Source organism: Passer domesticus, chromosome 28 (genome assembly GCF_036417665.1).
Source record: "Passer domesticus isolate bPasDom1 chromosome 28, bPasDom1.hap1, whole genome shotgun sequence".
Lineage (NCBI taxonomy): Eukaryota > Metazoa > Chordata > Aves > Passeriformes > Passeridae > Passer > Passer domesticus.
In genome coordinates, this window is record NC_087501.1 from 4,991,548 (window position 1) to 5,007,209 (window position 15,662).

The window sequence follows — 15,662 nt, forward strand, 5'->3', positions numbered from 1 at the left end:
AGTTGTGGAGCTCTGGAAGAAGCTTCAGACACACACCCCCTTGATTCCAGGATGGGAAGGACTGTAGGGTGTACCTGTAAAATACATCCTCAGAGGTGGAGGCAGCTCCCAAGGACTTGGGAGCTGCAGTGAGGGCTACACTCCTGCTTTGCTGATTCCAAGGTGTTAAGTTTTTCACATCAACTACTGCTGGAGCCAGGTTAACCTTTACCTCTTAAATATGCAGTATCTGGGTGTGGGCAGCCCAGTTAGTGGGAGTTTTTTGGGGTGTTTATTTGTCTGGTCTGTTGTAAATGTATTCATTTTCCTGCTTCTCTGCATGGGATCAGGCTGCTTGTGCCTTCTGTTCTCCCAACTAGATCATGTCCAGCCAAGGGGCAATGCAAGTACTGGGAACTCTGGTTTGCAGCATCGTTTGAACTAAGTTCATTCAGTTGATACTTTTTTGCTTGGTGGAAGGAGGGAATTTTCCTCTTGATCCGTGCATGTGTTCTGAAGGGTACTGCAGTCATGTCTTAAAGTTTAGAAAGCAATTAATCAGCATGATGAGGGTTAATGGTTTCTATCCAGAAACCAAACGGCTTTGCATTTGTTGGTATAGAGAGAACATTATTCTGTCTGCTGTTGTTGTAACAGGAGAGGATTTTTCACAGTAATTTTTGAAACACTTACTAATAAAAACTTGTTTGGGGTTAAAAACCCCAAAACTATTAAACTCTCGTCAGATGAAATGGTTTTAAGAGGCCAGTTCAGGACTGTTTCCTGCTAAGAAATCCTAACCCCCTAGGGTTTCTTTCTTCTGTAGGTTTGTCGTGAAGCTGCCTTGAAAGGAGTTACAGAGTGCAGTGCCAGACTTGGTGAGCAGAAATAAAACCCACAGCCCAGTGGCTACAGTGAGTGTGGTACAGGTGTTGCAAGTGGATCACAGTTCTAGATCAATTTAAGGTGTAAAAGCTCCTTCCTAAAGCTCATGGTATTATTTTCCAGTGTGAATGCTTTCTTTTCACAAAGATAAAATTTAAGAGCAATTTTATGTCATTTTCAGTGGTAGGAAGCAGGGACACATCAGTATGTGACACATCTGTTTTCAGAGTGCTTTGATGTGCTGCTGTTTGTCATCTCTGTTTTTTCTTCCCTGCCACCACAGGTGTCTTGGAGTCCTATGTACTGGAGACTTGAGTTTCCTACTATAGATGGAGACAGGAAGCCAGGGGTCTGAGCTTTAAATAAGTTTTCTTTCTGTTCTAGCAAAGCTAGATTCTGGCCTTCTTGTAGATGGAACCTCATGGGGACTGCAGACAGAAATGCAGTTAATTGGCATTTTGGGTGTGGGCTCAATGGCCTTTGTAAATCCAGCTGTACTAGCTGGAGATGTGGTTGCTCCTGAGTGTGTTCCTTGCTTTCCCCCACAGCAAATTTGCTCATCTGTTGCCTTCAGCTCAGTCTCAGTGAACTCTGTTAGCTTGGAAAAATACAAATTGTTTAACAGAAATGAAATGTGTTACCGTTGTTCACAGAAGTTTGAGGTGGTGGCAGTGCCTGTAGAAGATGATTATAAGTGTTCCCTGTAGTGATTTCTGCTCCTTCTGAGAGATGCTGGGTTTGTGCAATTCTTTGTTGGTCTCTTGCCTTGGTCCAGGAATGGACTGTGGGGGAAAATAATGGTAATTTTAGTGGCAGAAACTTGCCCTGAGTGGAGATGTTGAAGCAGTTGCCCAAGTGAGGCACAAATGTGTGACAAACACAAGAGTTAAAACATCTAGTGTACTGCTGCCTATCTGACCTGGATTGTAATGTTGACTATAGATTGTGCTTTCTGTGAATTCTCTTTAAATGAGGCTATTACTTTGATGCCACAGTTAACTCAAGATCCCATAAAGATTTCTGGATGCATAAGAAGCTGCTGTTCCAGATGAGAGATTAGCAGACGGTGATTCTGTTCTCTGCTTTACTCTTACCTTGTAAAACACTTGATCTACATATTTGTTCCTGTCCCAACTTGCAGAAGCTTTTGAGTCACTTCTGTGATAATCCTGTTCTCTGCAGTTCCAATGCCATCCTCTCACTTTGGCTTTGCAGAGAGGAGCAGCTTCTGGTGCATGGGACAGATGGATTTGGAGTTGTTCTGCTCTGAGTGCTGAGCCCAGTAAAGCTTTTAGATAATAAAACTAATGGCAACAAGATTGGGGCTGGTGCCACTGTTCCTGCCTGCTGTGGGACAGGATGGAAGTTTGCTGTTGTGTTTTCTAGGAAGCCATGAGGCTTAACGAAAGTTATTTGCGTAAATTTGCAAAACCTCCAAAATAACATTGTTTTGTACTTGAGTATTATCTCTAGACTATCTAAGTGTTACAAATGCAGCTGTAAGTTCTAAGCTGTCCTAATACACACAAATCCTGTGGAGTCTTGGGGTACTGATTCTTTCCCTTGCCTTCAGTTCCACCTCCCATTAAAAAAAGTGACTAATTCCAGCTCCTGCTTCTGAAGGCTGGTGATAACAGAGTGTTCTTGCTGTCATTGCTGGTACATGGATTTGACAGCACAAAGAGTGATCTCAGGAGGATGTGCCACACTGAGCTGTGCTTTGCTGTGCAAGAGTAGAGTCCTGCTTACCTGGGATCCCTCAGTGAGCAGGGCAGGCATGGGGCATGGGGTGACTTAGGAAGTAACAGGAAAAGCTTAATCGGGCAGTATCAAACTTCTGTTTTAGGGAGCTAAATACAAAGTTAAAAATTAAATGTGTAGTAGCAATAATAATGAGTAATAATAATAATAATAATGGCTTTCTAATCCAAAGTTGAACTCATTGTTGAACTAGAACTTCCCTAGTGTATCTTTCCTCAAAGGATTGGCAAAGCTGGAGAAGGAAAGGGAGAAGAAATGGTGAATAAAAGAAAATAAATAGGAATATAGAGGAGTCCAGGAAATTAGAGCGAAGTTATGGTGGCTTAGGCCTACTTGACAAGGTTTCTATTTGATTATTTTACTTAGGTGAGTAACTTGTGCTGTGCAATACTATGTGTATTCCCTGTTTGGCCACTGGTATCTTGTGTATGCCACACGTGGGTAGGGATGTAAATAGGACTGGGGGAGTCTCAGTGCTGAAGTGCATCTTCACCAAACAGCACTACATGTTTTCGGCATCAGCAGGAAAATGATGACTTCGTCATGGTCACGTTTTTAATTTTCAGCCTCCCAGGCCTGTTCAAGTGAGTTCACTCACTTGGAGTGAATGTGCAGGCCAGGGAGCACTCTGTAAATCTTCCTCCTCTCTGTACAGCTCCCAGGTTTGCAAAGCAAAACGCAGCCTAATTACTGTCTGCTGGAGCTGCACCCTGGGCTCCTGTGTGTTTGTGTCTGCTCCGGCAGGGCCAACAGCACTGAGAAGCGAGTTGGCCATCAGACAAATTCCCCTCCCTGGGAAGGAGGGCAGCATTGTGCTGCCAAATTCCAGAACTGGTACTTGGGAGAGAGTGAGGAACCAGCTGGCTTTGGCAGAGATGCACGGCACAGAGGGAGGATTTTTTGCCACAAGGGCAATAACCCCTTTCTGGCTTTTCTATTTCTATGTGCATTTCTTCCTGTCCCTGTATTTTAAGGAATTAATATATTTTTAATGCCCTCTCTAGTAGAGAAGACATCTGTTTAACGGACTTTTGGAATGAGTGTCAAGTAGTAAATTGAACAGTAAGAATGCCTTCTCCCAACTGCCTTTGGATTTGTTACCTAGTCACTTCAGGGAGCCGGAATGAATGCAGGGAATCCTTCAGGCAAGTGAATGAAGAAGAGGGAAATGAAGTCAGTGGTAAAACTGGTCATGGTAACTTTAGAGCATACAATCCTTGTGTTCCCCTCCCCCTCTCCACAGACTTAAATTAGGGATGAGGCTGGAATGCAGAGGGTGTTTTCTTTTACACCACCAGCACTAAACAGTGTATGGCATTTTGCTCTCACTGTTTTCCTGGGGTGTGAAGTTGTGGTACCCTGTGTTGGGAGTCTCCTCTACACACAGACATGGGGTTGGTCACCCTGCCTTAACCGCGTTTAAACAGCCTTCCTGTTCACTGTGGGATTAACACCTCACTATCTACCTTCAGAAATAAATACACAGTATATCAGGACTGTGGATAAAGGAGTAAATCCAAATCACAAACAGTGGGATGTTGGTGGGATGACTCAGTGTATTGTGCAGCTGCTTAAAATATTTGAAGCCTTGGAAGAACTTTTGTTTCCTCTCCAGTGTCTTTCATTGTTTAATTGGGGTATTTTCCCAATGATGAAGTATATAATTCCAAAACAAAACCATTATTGGAGACAAGAAAGTCCAATCAAAAGCCATACATTTCTGTCATTAGCTGTGACTTGAGCTGGAGTTTCTGGAAGTTCCATCTATTCAGTAGTTTGAAACAGGGAGGTTTTGCCTCACCCTGGATTGAAAGGACCAAACACCCCACAAGGGATTTACAGACACTTAATGTCTGCAGGTTCTCCTGGACAGATACTCTTGCTCTCTCTAGGAGGAATGGCTCAGGTATATTCAGCAATTGTGCATCAAATTCAAATATTTCACTGTCTTTATCTCTCATTATGTTTATCCACACCTCTGCTGCTTCCTCAGCTTGAGGGTGTTTGAGCTTCCATGGATTTTAATATTAATCCTAAAAGTTGGTTTCTTAATGTTTTTCTTTTGAGAGAGTTTCTGAAGTATCCTTGGAATGATTGATGTTTAGTTTCATGCAAATAGCTTTTCCAGGCTGTTAAACTGAGGACCTCCACATTAGGTCAGCAAATTCAGTTTTCACTTGCCAGGACAGAATTGCCAACCTGTAAATAATCTGCTCTGCTATATGGATTTTTATAATCTTTTTAAAGATTATTTTGAGTTGCTCCTTTGGAAAATTCCAAAACAGTGTCTTGAGCCACTGGGAAGGTATATAAACAATGCTTTCTAAATAATTTAAAAATGCTTTTTAAATGTTACAATTCTTTGTTCAGTCCTTGGAAACATCAAGAGATTGCTCCACTTGTGTACACTCTGATTTACTTGCTCTCTGCTTAGGCAGCAGATCAACGTGATACCAAAAACTTGCACAGAAACCTTTTGGGTCTGGTGAAATAAAGGCTCTCTTTGTTCCTGCCGTGATTGACTCGCTGCTGCAGAGTAGGTGACATGTTTTGCCTACCAAGCATGTTTTCTAAGCAGAGTTTATATAAAGTTCATGGAACATTAAAACAGATAGCCTCTTCTCTACTAATAAAATCCTCTTTATTATATTATTGGAAACAAAGTTAATACAGAATTGCTTTTCAGGTTTGTGATGGGCCTTCTGGAATGAAGTCATTGGATTATGGTTTTCTTTTGCTGGCTTGGATTGATGAAGCTGGTTTATTCCCTTTTTCCATAGACATTTGGACGTTGGTAAAACTTCATCACAATCCTTTCTATAAAGTTTTAGAAAACTTGATGGTGACAGTGCACGTGTTCTGCATTCACTGCAGCATGTGGAGGGCCCTCAGAGTGTAAAAGTGTGTTTAAGTATTTGTCACTGAGTTTTTCTTGTTCCAAACACTGCTTTTAACAAGGGGAAAGGCATTTGAGATCTGTTGGATTCCATTATTCTTCTTTTTTAATTTGAACTGGTTCTCTTTCCAGTGCACTGGCCCAGTGGCCTCGGAGCCTTACCTGAAGCTCTGAGATGTGTTTTATCTTCCTCCTATTCCCTGTCAAAGTCAAACACCATATTTTGGGGTTTTTTTTAATTGCTTCTCCAGTTTCTGTCTCCATATCTGCCGTGGAAGAATTTAGTCCTGCTTGAATCCAGTCAAGTGTCCAGATCTTGCTGGTGGTTTTGATTTTTGTTCGAGCACTTGAAAAGTAAGGATGTCTCATTGAAGCTTAAAAAGCTTAAAGCAGGTTGTGAAAATAAAGATGATGTGCAGAAGGAGAGGAAAGCTTTGCCAGATTGTAGCTGCTGGATCTGGGAGAGCTGTAGGAAGCTTTGGATGGCTCTGGGGGAAGCAGACTCTGCCCTGTCTCCATGTGCTGATGGATCAGGGACCAAAACCTCTCTTTAGTTTGACATTTTCGTGATCAGTGGCTTGGTTTGACTATAGGGTTTTATATCTCTGAGGTGGAGATACAACTGTGCAGCAGCTCTGTGTTTCCATAGTGTTCTTCTCAACTGCTGCAGAACATTTTCATTCATAAATAGATTACAGGTTATGTAGGTGATTCCCACCCCACGACCCCTTTGCTTTCAGGTCACTAAAAACCATTATTTGAAAGCATTTAGCTGTCTCAGAAGTGTTTCTACAACAGTAAGTATCTGTGAAGGGATATTGAATGGAACTAAAGGACAAGAGTATAGATCTGTGCAGAGAAATACTTCCAAATATGTAATAATCTCTGAATTCTTTGTTCCCAGTTATGCAAGAAGGAGAAACCTGGTTCACTTGGTACTGGTATTGCAGGTGCCCTGCAGGAATGCGGGTGTACCTTGCTGTCCTGATTTTTGTCTTTGTCACAATTGTGTCTTTATCTCTTGTGATTGATGCTGCCATGTAGTGTTTCAAACCCTCAGCTCAGGGAAGTCACACTGCAGCTTGGTGTCAGAGATGTCCTGAGATGCTTGAGGGGAGGAGAAGACAAATCTGATCTCCAGCTTATGGTGTGACAGATAACACTGTGGCCTAGGAGGGGTTTGGGTATCAGATAAGGGGTCAGTGATTATTTATCTCTGACATTGTGCTGGAAGGAAAGGGCACTGGAATGCATCCTATTTCCAGCAGTCATCAGTGTGGTGACAGTAGAGCACTGCACATCTGCTTCTCCCTTAAATATCCCTTCCAAGTGCTCCTGGCACTGGGAAGGGATCATTTCCCAGCATGTGGCCAGCAGGAGCAGCTCTGTGTTTGCAGGCTCACCCCTAGGGACAGGAGGGGAAACACCACAGTTTGGGGATACTTTCTTGTGGTGCTGAAGGGCTAAAATCGTCGAGGAATTACAATTGTCATTGGAAAAAAGAAGGATAAGATGGGTGCATGTTTTGGGCAATGAGGATGTTAACACAGATGAGAATCCACGAGCAAATTGGGCACTGGGGAGGTTGAAAAGCTCCCTCTGTCATTTCTGCTAGGGAATGTATTTGGTTTTAATTTAAAACTGATCCAGTACTTGGAATGATCTGCGTGGTGTCCGTCAGGCACTGGAGAGTTTTCAGTACCTTCTCACCATTGCCTGAGCCTGCTGGACTCCTTGGAGGTGTGGGGTATGGGTGCTGAAAGTTTGTGCGCTTGAGACTGTGATAAAGCAGGGTCTGTATCAGCTTGGAAATCACTGGGGGAATGCTTGGATTCTCCTGTAAATTAAAATTAAAAAAAAAAATTTTTAAAAAGCGAGAACGTCTGGGATCTCCAGAAAAGTGGTTGTCTTTCTGTTGTGTGAGATTTGTGTTATTATTAAATATGATATACAGCATCATTAGACCTAGGAAAATAGAGATTTTTGTCCTTAAACAAAAGTTTTTCTGGCTGCGCTTGCTGCCTGTTCTAAACTTTCCAGCAACTTCCACCAAATAAGTACTTTGATTAATTTATCCATCTGTTCTTAGATAGATATGAGACTTCTAAGGCAAATTTTTCCCCGCTCTTCTCTTTCCACATACATGGACACATTTGATTTGCTAATAACTCACTGTATTGTCTTACCAGTTTCAAGACTGTCAGAGCTTGTCGTGTTAAGTCTTTGCTTTTCTCAATAGTAATTATTCTGTGTACTTCTCACTGCTGAGATATATTAGTGTGTTTTTCTTCAATTAATTGATAACTTTTTAAGGTCTTTTCCTAGTGGAGGAGTACAACCATGTGCTTTTGCATTGTGTGAAAAAGTCCAAAGTTGGACTGCTTGGTTTGCACCGCTCTTTCTGCACGTTAATGAATTGGTTCTTATCTCTGTGCCCCGTTCACCTGGGAGAGGTACCTATTAAATACCATATCTGCAGCTCAGTGGTTTGCATCTTAAGCCTTATGGATGTGAGATAAATCACTTAAACGTGGTCAGAAGTAGAAGAATGACTGGCTGAAGTAACTGCTGTCTGGGATAAAAAATGATGAGCACTGGAATGAAAGGAGTTTTTTTGTGCGTGATCTGGATCCTGGCTCAGTGAGGTGCAGGTTGAGGTTGTATTTCTGTCCTTAACTCTATTTGGAGACATTCCAGCCAGTATAAGCAGTGCCAGGTGACAGTGGCAGGGAGGTTGGTGGGGGGATCTCTAGGGCAGCTTGTGCTACAGAATACAAAACTCTGTGGAGCTGGTGTTTGGCTCTGAGTCAAGCAGGTATTGATCTTGTTTAAGTCTAAAATGTTATGAATGCAATGGAGAAAAAGAAACCATCCCACAGAAAATACTGTTTATCTACAGCTGACTGGCATGAAAGTGAAATGGCTTTAAGACTTGTGTATGTAAAACTCTGAAGTAGTTTCTCCAGCAGAAAATTAGATTTATAGAGTTGTGTTTCAGTTTGGTGTTTCAAAAATGGTTTGACCTCTGATTCAACTGTTTGGGAGTCCAGGGAGCATTTGTCCCTTTGGAAATTTGAATGGGTGTGTTTGAACCTAAGTTCTAATTTGTCCTATCTGATGCATGAACAGCTCAGTTTGATACTAGGGATTACTGTTCTTGTCAGTGGCTCTTCACAATTTAATTTTAGCACTCCCTATAAAAACACTAGTGATAATGTAAACCTTCTTCATCCAGAAGAGGTACTCAGGTGTTTTGGAGACTGTTGAGGTTTTTTGCAGCTGTTTATTCCTTGCATTCCTTAAACATGGATATCTGTGCTTTTCTCCCCTAATACCTTTTGCCTTTAAGTTATCAAATGTGTACTGAGTCCTTAAAAAAAAAAAAGAAGGTGCTTTGAGGTCATATGGATAATGATTGTATCTAAATCATACATTAGGAAAAACTGAGAAAATAAAGGTTATTTACAGTTGCTAAAGGTTATTTACAGTTGCTCTAGGAAGGTACAGTCTGTATTATCTAAAGTAGAGTCAGAGTAGAAAAATCAGTTTTAAGAGGTTGAGGATATTAAACCTTTAAGAAAAAAGTAATGCACAACACCGTGCTTGTAGCTCTGGTGTGGTGATCTATAAAAGCTTCTCAAATGTACAGCTTAAAAAACTACTGTTATTTTTTGGAAGAAACTTGTACTTACATTTTATAGATGTCCTTTAACTTAAGTATGACTTTTTTTAATGGTTTGGGTTTTTTTTAATCGTGGCTTTCTTGGTCATTGGTATTTAGAAGAATGATTAATCTGTGGCATTTATTTTTGTTGTTCTGCAGCGGATATAATTTCTACAGTAGAATTCAACCATTCTGGAGAGTTGTTAGCAACAGGAGACAAGGGAGGGAGAGTTGTCATCTTTCAACAGGAGCAGGAGGTGAGTGCTGTCTAATTACAGTGTTACATGTTCTTTCTATTCTGTTTTTAAAGACAAGCAGCATGTTTTTATAAAACCCCTTACACAAAGTGCATGCCTACGTGATAAGTGATTACAATATTGAAATTTAATGAGAACTTTGTGATAGAAGTTATTTTAAACACGCTTTGGTTGTGGTCTAAAGAGTGTTGAAAGTGAAAACCAAAAAGGGGTAGGACACAAAAGACACTTGAAGGAGCTGAAGTTGGTTCTTATCCAATGACTCTTCCTGGCTGTGATGATGATTTCAGATTTCACTGTAACTGGGGATATTAAAAGTTGCCTTGAGTAAGTGTGTGACTGTGGCCTCCGATGTCCTTTTCCACTCTGGTATCAGTCGAGTAAAACCACAGAATCCCCGCAGCAGAGGTGTCTTTTCTCCCTTTATCCTTGCTTCTTGGTCTTTTGGCTCTACCTGCACATCAGTGGGCAGCTGAGCTGCAGTGCCTGATTTTAACTGAGGCTGTAGTTGGAAGTTGCTGTGGTTAGAATGGATTTCAGGGAGATGTCACCTCACTGCCTGGAGATGCCACTGTTAGTTTTTGTTTAGTTTTTCCTTCAATTTCTGTTTTACAACTCCCAAAGCTTGGGATTTCCGGCTCCCGAGCAGGGGGCCGATCTGTGGGCGAGGCACCGTCCCTGTGCCAGCAGCTCCCCTCGGTCAGTGGGGACATCTAGTGGGGCTGCGTGGCACCAGCTCTTGGGGCATTTTGTGGCCTTTTATCGTATTCCTTTTATTTCTTTGTTACTTTTAATTCTTGAGTTGTAGCTTGATGCTTTTAACAATCCTCTTGTGTAGCTTAAAAATGCAGAAGTTCCTTGCCAGCTCTCAGGTGAGCTGTATTTAAATGACTCCTTGGTTTTTGGAGCATAATCCATGCTCACATCCTTAGGAGCTGGCATCCAGGGGTTGGAAGAACCTGGGCTGTCAGAAATTCCACAGAATTGTTTTGGGCATTTTTTGATTTCTCTGTATTTAGGGAATGATTTGTGTTTAGGGACTTAGTTCCCTGATGCATTGGTAGTTGGTTGTTCCAACAAACTGTCTAGAGCAGATTTTATACATGAAAGTGTATAAAATATAAGTGTTTTATTTGGAATTCTGTGCCCCTTTCTGCCACACTGCACTGGAGAGCTTTGCAGGCCACGCCTGCAGGAAGAGAAGCACTGACAAGGGCTGTGTGAAGAGCTGTGCAAACCTGTGTGGCTTCACCCACTGCCAAACTGCTGCCACCTCCGGGCTGGAATGTGGCAGCCGGTGACATCAGCTCAGTGCCAGGCAGGAAGTGAATACTGCATCTCACAGAAACTGAGCAGGAATTTGCGTAGGCGCAGTGCAATTACCTAAATTGGAATTTAACATCAGGCACTTGGGCCAACACCTCTCCTAGTTTGGAATTTTTTGTTTTCCTTTGAGCACCATGAGACAGACCTTGATTTTATCCCAAGGATGGATTTCACATATTACTTGGTTTATGTATTATTCTGGTCCTGTAAACTTTTACTAGAATACACACATAGAATATTTAAGCCTCAGTTGTTATGGTAAGTCTGGAATTGAAGAAAAGTTCCCTGGACTTCCTAAGGCATCCCTACAGCACAATAGATTTCCTTTCCAAGTTGTTCCATGCAGTGACCCAGCTTCACTTGTTAGTTCTGACTGAGGCTTAGAACAAAGTCCCTTCCCTTCTCCAAGGTGGGAAAAGCAGTGTAAGGGACAGGTGTGGTACAGAACTCTGGTGCTAAATGTGATTTCTAAGCATTTTGCCCCCTTGTCCCTTCCCCAACCCCAGCTTATTTTGAAGTGTAAGAATTCCTGCCAGTTCTCATGGTATGAAGCATGAGAAAATGATGTAAGGAATGTGACAAATGTGGGCCAGCAAGGGTTGTATCAGATGTGTTTTGGTGAGGTACTGAGGGATTAAATGAGCCCATGGACATGAGACACCAGAGAAGGAAGGAGTGAAGTCCCCAGCCAGGAACATATCACAGCAAAGGCATCTGATGGTGCAATCTCTGGAGTAGGTGGGACAGGAATAAATCACAAAATTCAGCTTGAAACAACTACAGGTGAACATGGGGAGTACTACACCAGAAATGGATCTAATTTTCTGCACTCAGTGGATGAAATTCAAGGTTCAGTCCATGCAGTACAATATTTTGGTGCCTAAGACATAGCTTTTGGAAAGAGGAATTGTGCAAATTTTTCAGTTTTGCAAACACTTCCACCTGGACAGGTAACTGCAGGAGTGACTCTAATGCCAGAGCAGAGGTGATGAGCTTTTTGCCCTTCTAGAATGAGGAATAAAAAGCTGCTTAAGCAGTTCAGAAGCTCTCAGGGGACTTGGACATTACAAACCAGAATAGTGAAGCTGCTGGTATAAATTTAGAGGTGCCATGTGGGATTCCATAGTGTGCCTGGAAAGCTGAATGTACTCACAGAGTAGATTTGCCATTTGTGTGTCTGTGTTGCAGGGGAAGGAATATTCCCTTTAAACAGCAAAGGTGGAAAAATTAAAGAAGTTGTAGTTTGGTTTTTGGTTTTTTTTTAAATAAAATGTTCAGGTGAAATGTTTGTTTGTTCAGCTGCTCAACATTAGCGTGAAAACTTCTTGGAGATGTTATTCACATTCTGTGGCGAGTTTCTGGAAACTTCAGCTGCTGCATAAACTGTGTCTTCTCTGATGTTTTCTTAGCCAAAATAGTAGAAACTTTAATAAATTTCTTGCAACAGAGATGCTCATTTTATTTGGTTGACAGGATCATGAAAATCAAGCAGGTTGTACCCCAATGTACACTGTATACATGTCTTGATCATTTAATTCTCTTTTTAGAACAAAACCCAGTCTCACAGTAGGGGAGAATACAATGTTTACAGTACCTTTCAAAGCCATGAACCAGAGTTTGACTACTTGAAAAGTTTAGAAATTGAAGAGAAGATCAACAAAATTAGGTGGTTACCCCAGAAAAATGCTGCTCAGTTTTTATTGTCTACAAATGGTAAGTATTTTGCACCATAAAATGTTATTGTGTAGGTTTACTATTAGGATTTGATCTAATCCTCTCCAAAAGGCTGGAATGAAGCAGGGTTTAACTACAGGGATCTGGGATGTGGTTCTGTCTTCCTGGGCACAGGTGTCCCCAGAACAGGGTTGGGGTATTTGGGATTTGGTTGCTTTACAGTCTATGTGAAACCTTCATGTGTATGTCAGTCCCTGTGTCAGAGCTTACATTAATCATTCATAGCAATCCCTGTCCTGACTGAAACTTGCTCTAACTCTTATAAAAGAACAAATTGTGGAGGAGGTTTTTTAATGCATTTTATCTTGTCTTGTTTTCCCCAAGCAGCATTTTTGTCTTTTTTGGTGCACGTGGGCGGCCTTGTCTTGTTTGAAGGCATCAACAGTGATGACTGGTGTCTCTCCACAGCTCTCATTTTAAACTGTGGCTGTTTCATTGCAGATAAAACAATAAAGTTATGGAAAATCAGTGAAAGGGACAAAAGACCTGAGGGTTATAATTTAAAGGAGGAGGATGGACGGTATAGGGATCCTACTACAGTTACAACACTACGGGTGAGTAGCTCACAACCAGCTAATTCCTCCTCTCCCAGCCCATGGCTCTGGGAGGAAGTGTGCCATCACATCATTAACTTAATCTTTGCTTTGATGTCACTTGGCAGAAATACTGATTTTTAAGATCATCCAGCTCGGGATGTTGAAGGACTGTGCTGAGCAGTGCTGATGTCTGTGGTAGGTTTGGATCTCACTCTTGCCCTGCTCTGTGTGTTGCAGGTGCCAGTGTTCAGGCCTATGGACCTCATGGTGGAAGCCAGCCCACGAAGGATATTTGCCAATGCCCACACATATCACATCAATTCCATCTCCATCAATAGTGACTATGAAACGTACCTGTCTGCAGACGACCTGCGGATCAACCTGTGGCACCTAGAAATCACAGACAGAAGTTTTAGTATCCTTTTGCCTTTGGTCTGTGGGATGGGAACAGGAAGACTGTTGGGTTTTATTTCCTCTCATGAGAAGTGTTTAGTGTATATACAGAGAATTAATCCATTAATCCTGGTTATTTCCCCCTGGTAATTGTAAGGGCTTTTACTTCTGGAGAAGAAATGGTTTGGTTTGGAAGGGACATTAAAGCTCATCCAGGTGAGCAGGACCAGCTTGCTCCAGCCTGGCCTTGGACACTTCCAGAGATGAAGCAGCCACAGCTGTGTGAAGTTTTTAATACAAAATAGCATTTTGTAACATAGCAGAATAATTAGAATTTAAGCAAAATAAAGCTCTAGATTAAATACTTGGGAGATAATTTGTAGTATAGAATTAATTACTACTGGAGTGTGGAGCAAAACTGAAGCAAGTTTTTGCTGCTGTAATTATCCTGAAACTGATTCAGAATGTGATTGTTACCACTTTGCTTTGTAGACAAATTGCGTGGCTTGATTTTAACTCTTACCTGGATTATGCCTGGGTCCCACAAGCCTGAAGTAGCATTTCTGAAAGCACCTAAAACTGAAAATTAACTTGGGAAAAACCCATTTTGCTGGAGGCAATTCCTTAAAGAGCTGCTGCAGATATTGTAGATATCAAGCCTGCCAACATGGAGGAGCTGACGGAGGTGATCACAGCTGCAGAGTTCCACCCCAACAGCTGCAGCACGTTTGTCTACAGCAGCAGCAAAGGCACAATTCGCCTGTGTGACATGAGGGCATCAGCCCTCTGTGACAGACATTCAAAGTGTGAGTGCTGCAGTTTAGTGTCTCCCTGTGCCAGAGAACATTTGCTCTTAAGAGTTTATCAAACACTGAATTCTCTGTGTGGATTTGTGTAGGATTCCTGTAGTATATTGAACAGATCTAAAGCCTAAAATCTAAATAAATCTTAAACTTACATTTATGTTTTTCTGGAGTCAAAGTAGTGAATAAAATGAATAGCAGCTTCTGTTTAGACACCAGGAATGGCTTTTTGCAGACTTCAGGTGGTTAAAGGCCATTTGGTCTGTACTTGTTGCTGGAAATCTGGTGCATGTGTGAATCAAGACTTCATATTACCAAAGAATTGCATTTATAAGAAGCTGACCTTGGCTTGCTACAATAACAGAGTATAGCAACTGTATAACAACTGCTTCTCCTTAACAGTTATTTTATACAACACAGAGTAACACAATGTAGAAAGCTTATTGAGACAATGTTAAAGTAATTCAGGTGTGTCTTGTATCAACGAGACACAAACTGACCTCTTGAAATGCCTGTCTTATTTTCTGGCAGTGTTTGAAGAACCAGAAGATCCTAGCAACAGATCATTTTTCTCTGAAATCATCTCTTCCATATCTGATGTCAAATTTAGCCACAGTGGTCGATATATGATGACTAGAGATTATCTGTCAGTGAAGATCTGGGATTTAAATATGGAAAATAGACCTGTGGAAACATACCAGGTATTGGGTGAAAATCATGTGGGTTGGAAATTTAAAAACCTGGACAGAGGCCGAATCTTACTGATAGTCTTGATGTGGCAGTTACAGTTTTATCCGTAGATTCTGGCAGAGCATCCCTGAGGTTTGGGGATTTCACAATCCTGCTGAAAGATCGTGGTATTTGCAGGGTGGTGGCAGAACCCAAACCCGTGTTTGGGGGTGAAAAAGTCTCCCTCTTAACCAGTGGGAATCTGGGAGGTGGAGAGGTGATCTGCAGCCGTGAGAACCATGACAAGTCTTTGGTTGTCTTTATGTTCTGTGTTATATCCTGAAGAAAACAGGAGATAAAACATTTCCTTTTCATAAAGTGTTTTTAGCTGCCACTGAGAATTGCTGGTTTTGTTATAAGAAAGAGCTCTAGGGAGCAATCTCAGGTTCCTTGCTTTTGGAACAGTCTGGGAAAGCTGTTTTACAGGTGTATGAGTCTAATGCTCACTCAGTTTCTCTGATCTCTCCTTTCCAGGTGCATGAATACCTCAGAAGTAAACTCTGCTCACTGTATGAGAATGATTGCATTTTTGACAAGTTTGAATGCTGTTGGAATGGATCAGACAGGCAAGTGGAATTCTTATCCCTGTGCACTTCAGGATCTTTTTGGATCTTTCCAAATTATTCTTAAAATGGGCAGTGGACCTCAAATACTTGGTTTTGGACAACACTGCAGTACTTCAGTAGACTGTAACATGTG

General features: G+C 41.6%; 1 protein-coding gene across 8 annotated transcripts in view; it reads left to right on the forward strand.

The window, feature by feature from the left end:
• Positions 1–15,662, forward strand: part of PPP2R2A (protein phosphatase 2 regulatory subunit Balpha) — a 41,437-nt gene that overhangs the window by 23,974 nt on the left and 1,801 nt on the right. For all 8 annotated transcript variants that reach the window (XM_064400248.1, XM_064400249.1, XM_064400253.1 and 5 more), the window contains 7 exons: positions 9,345–9,442; positions 12,316–12,481; positions 12,944–13,056; positions 13,276–13,453; positions 14,073–14,237; positions 14,766–14,935; positions 15,438–15,529. In XM_064400248.1, coding sequence (XP_064256318.1) covers positions 13,294–13,453; positions 14,073–14,237; positions 14,766–14,935; positions 15,438–15,529 — 587 coding nt within the window. In that variant the 5' untranslated portion in view covers positions 9,345–9,442; positions 12,316–12,481; positions 12,944–13,056; positions 13,276–13,293. The remainder of the gene's footprint in view (positions 1–9,344; positions 9,443–12,315; positions 12,482–12,943; positions 13,057–13,275; positions 13,454–14,072; positions 14,238–14,765; positions 14,936–15,437; positions 15,530–15,662) is intronic.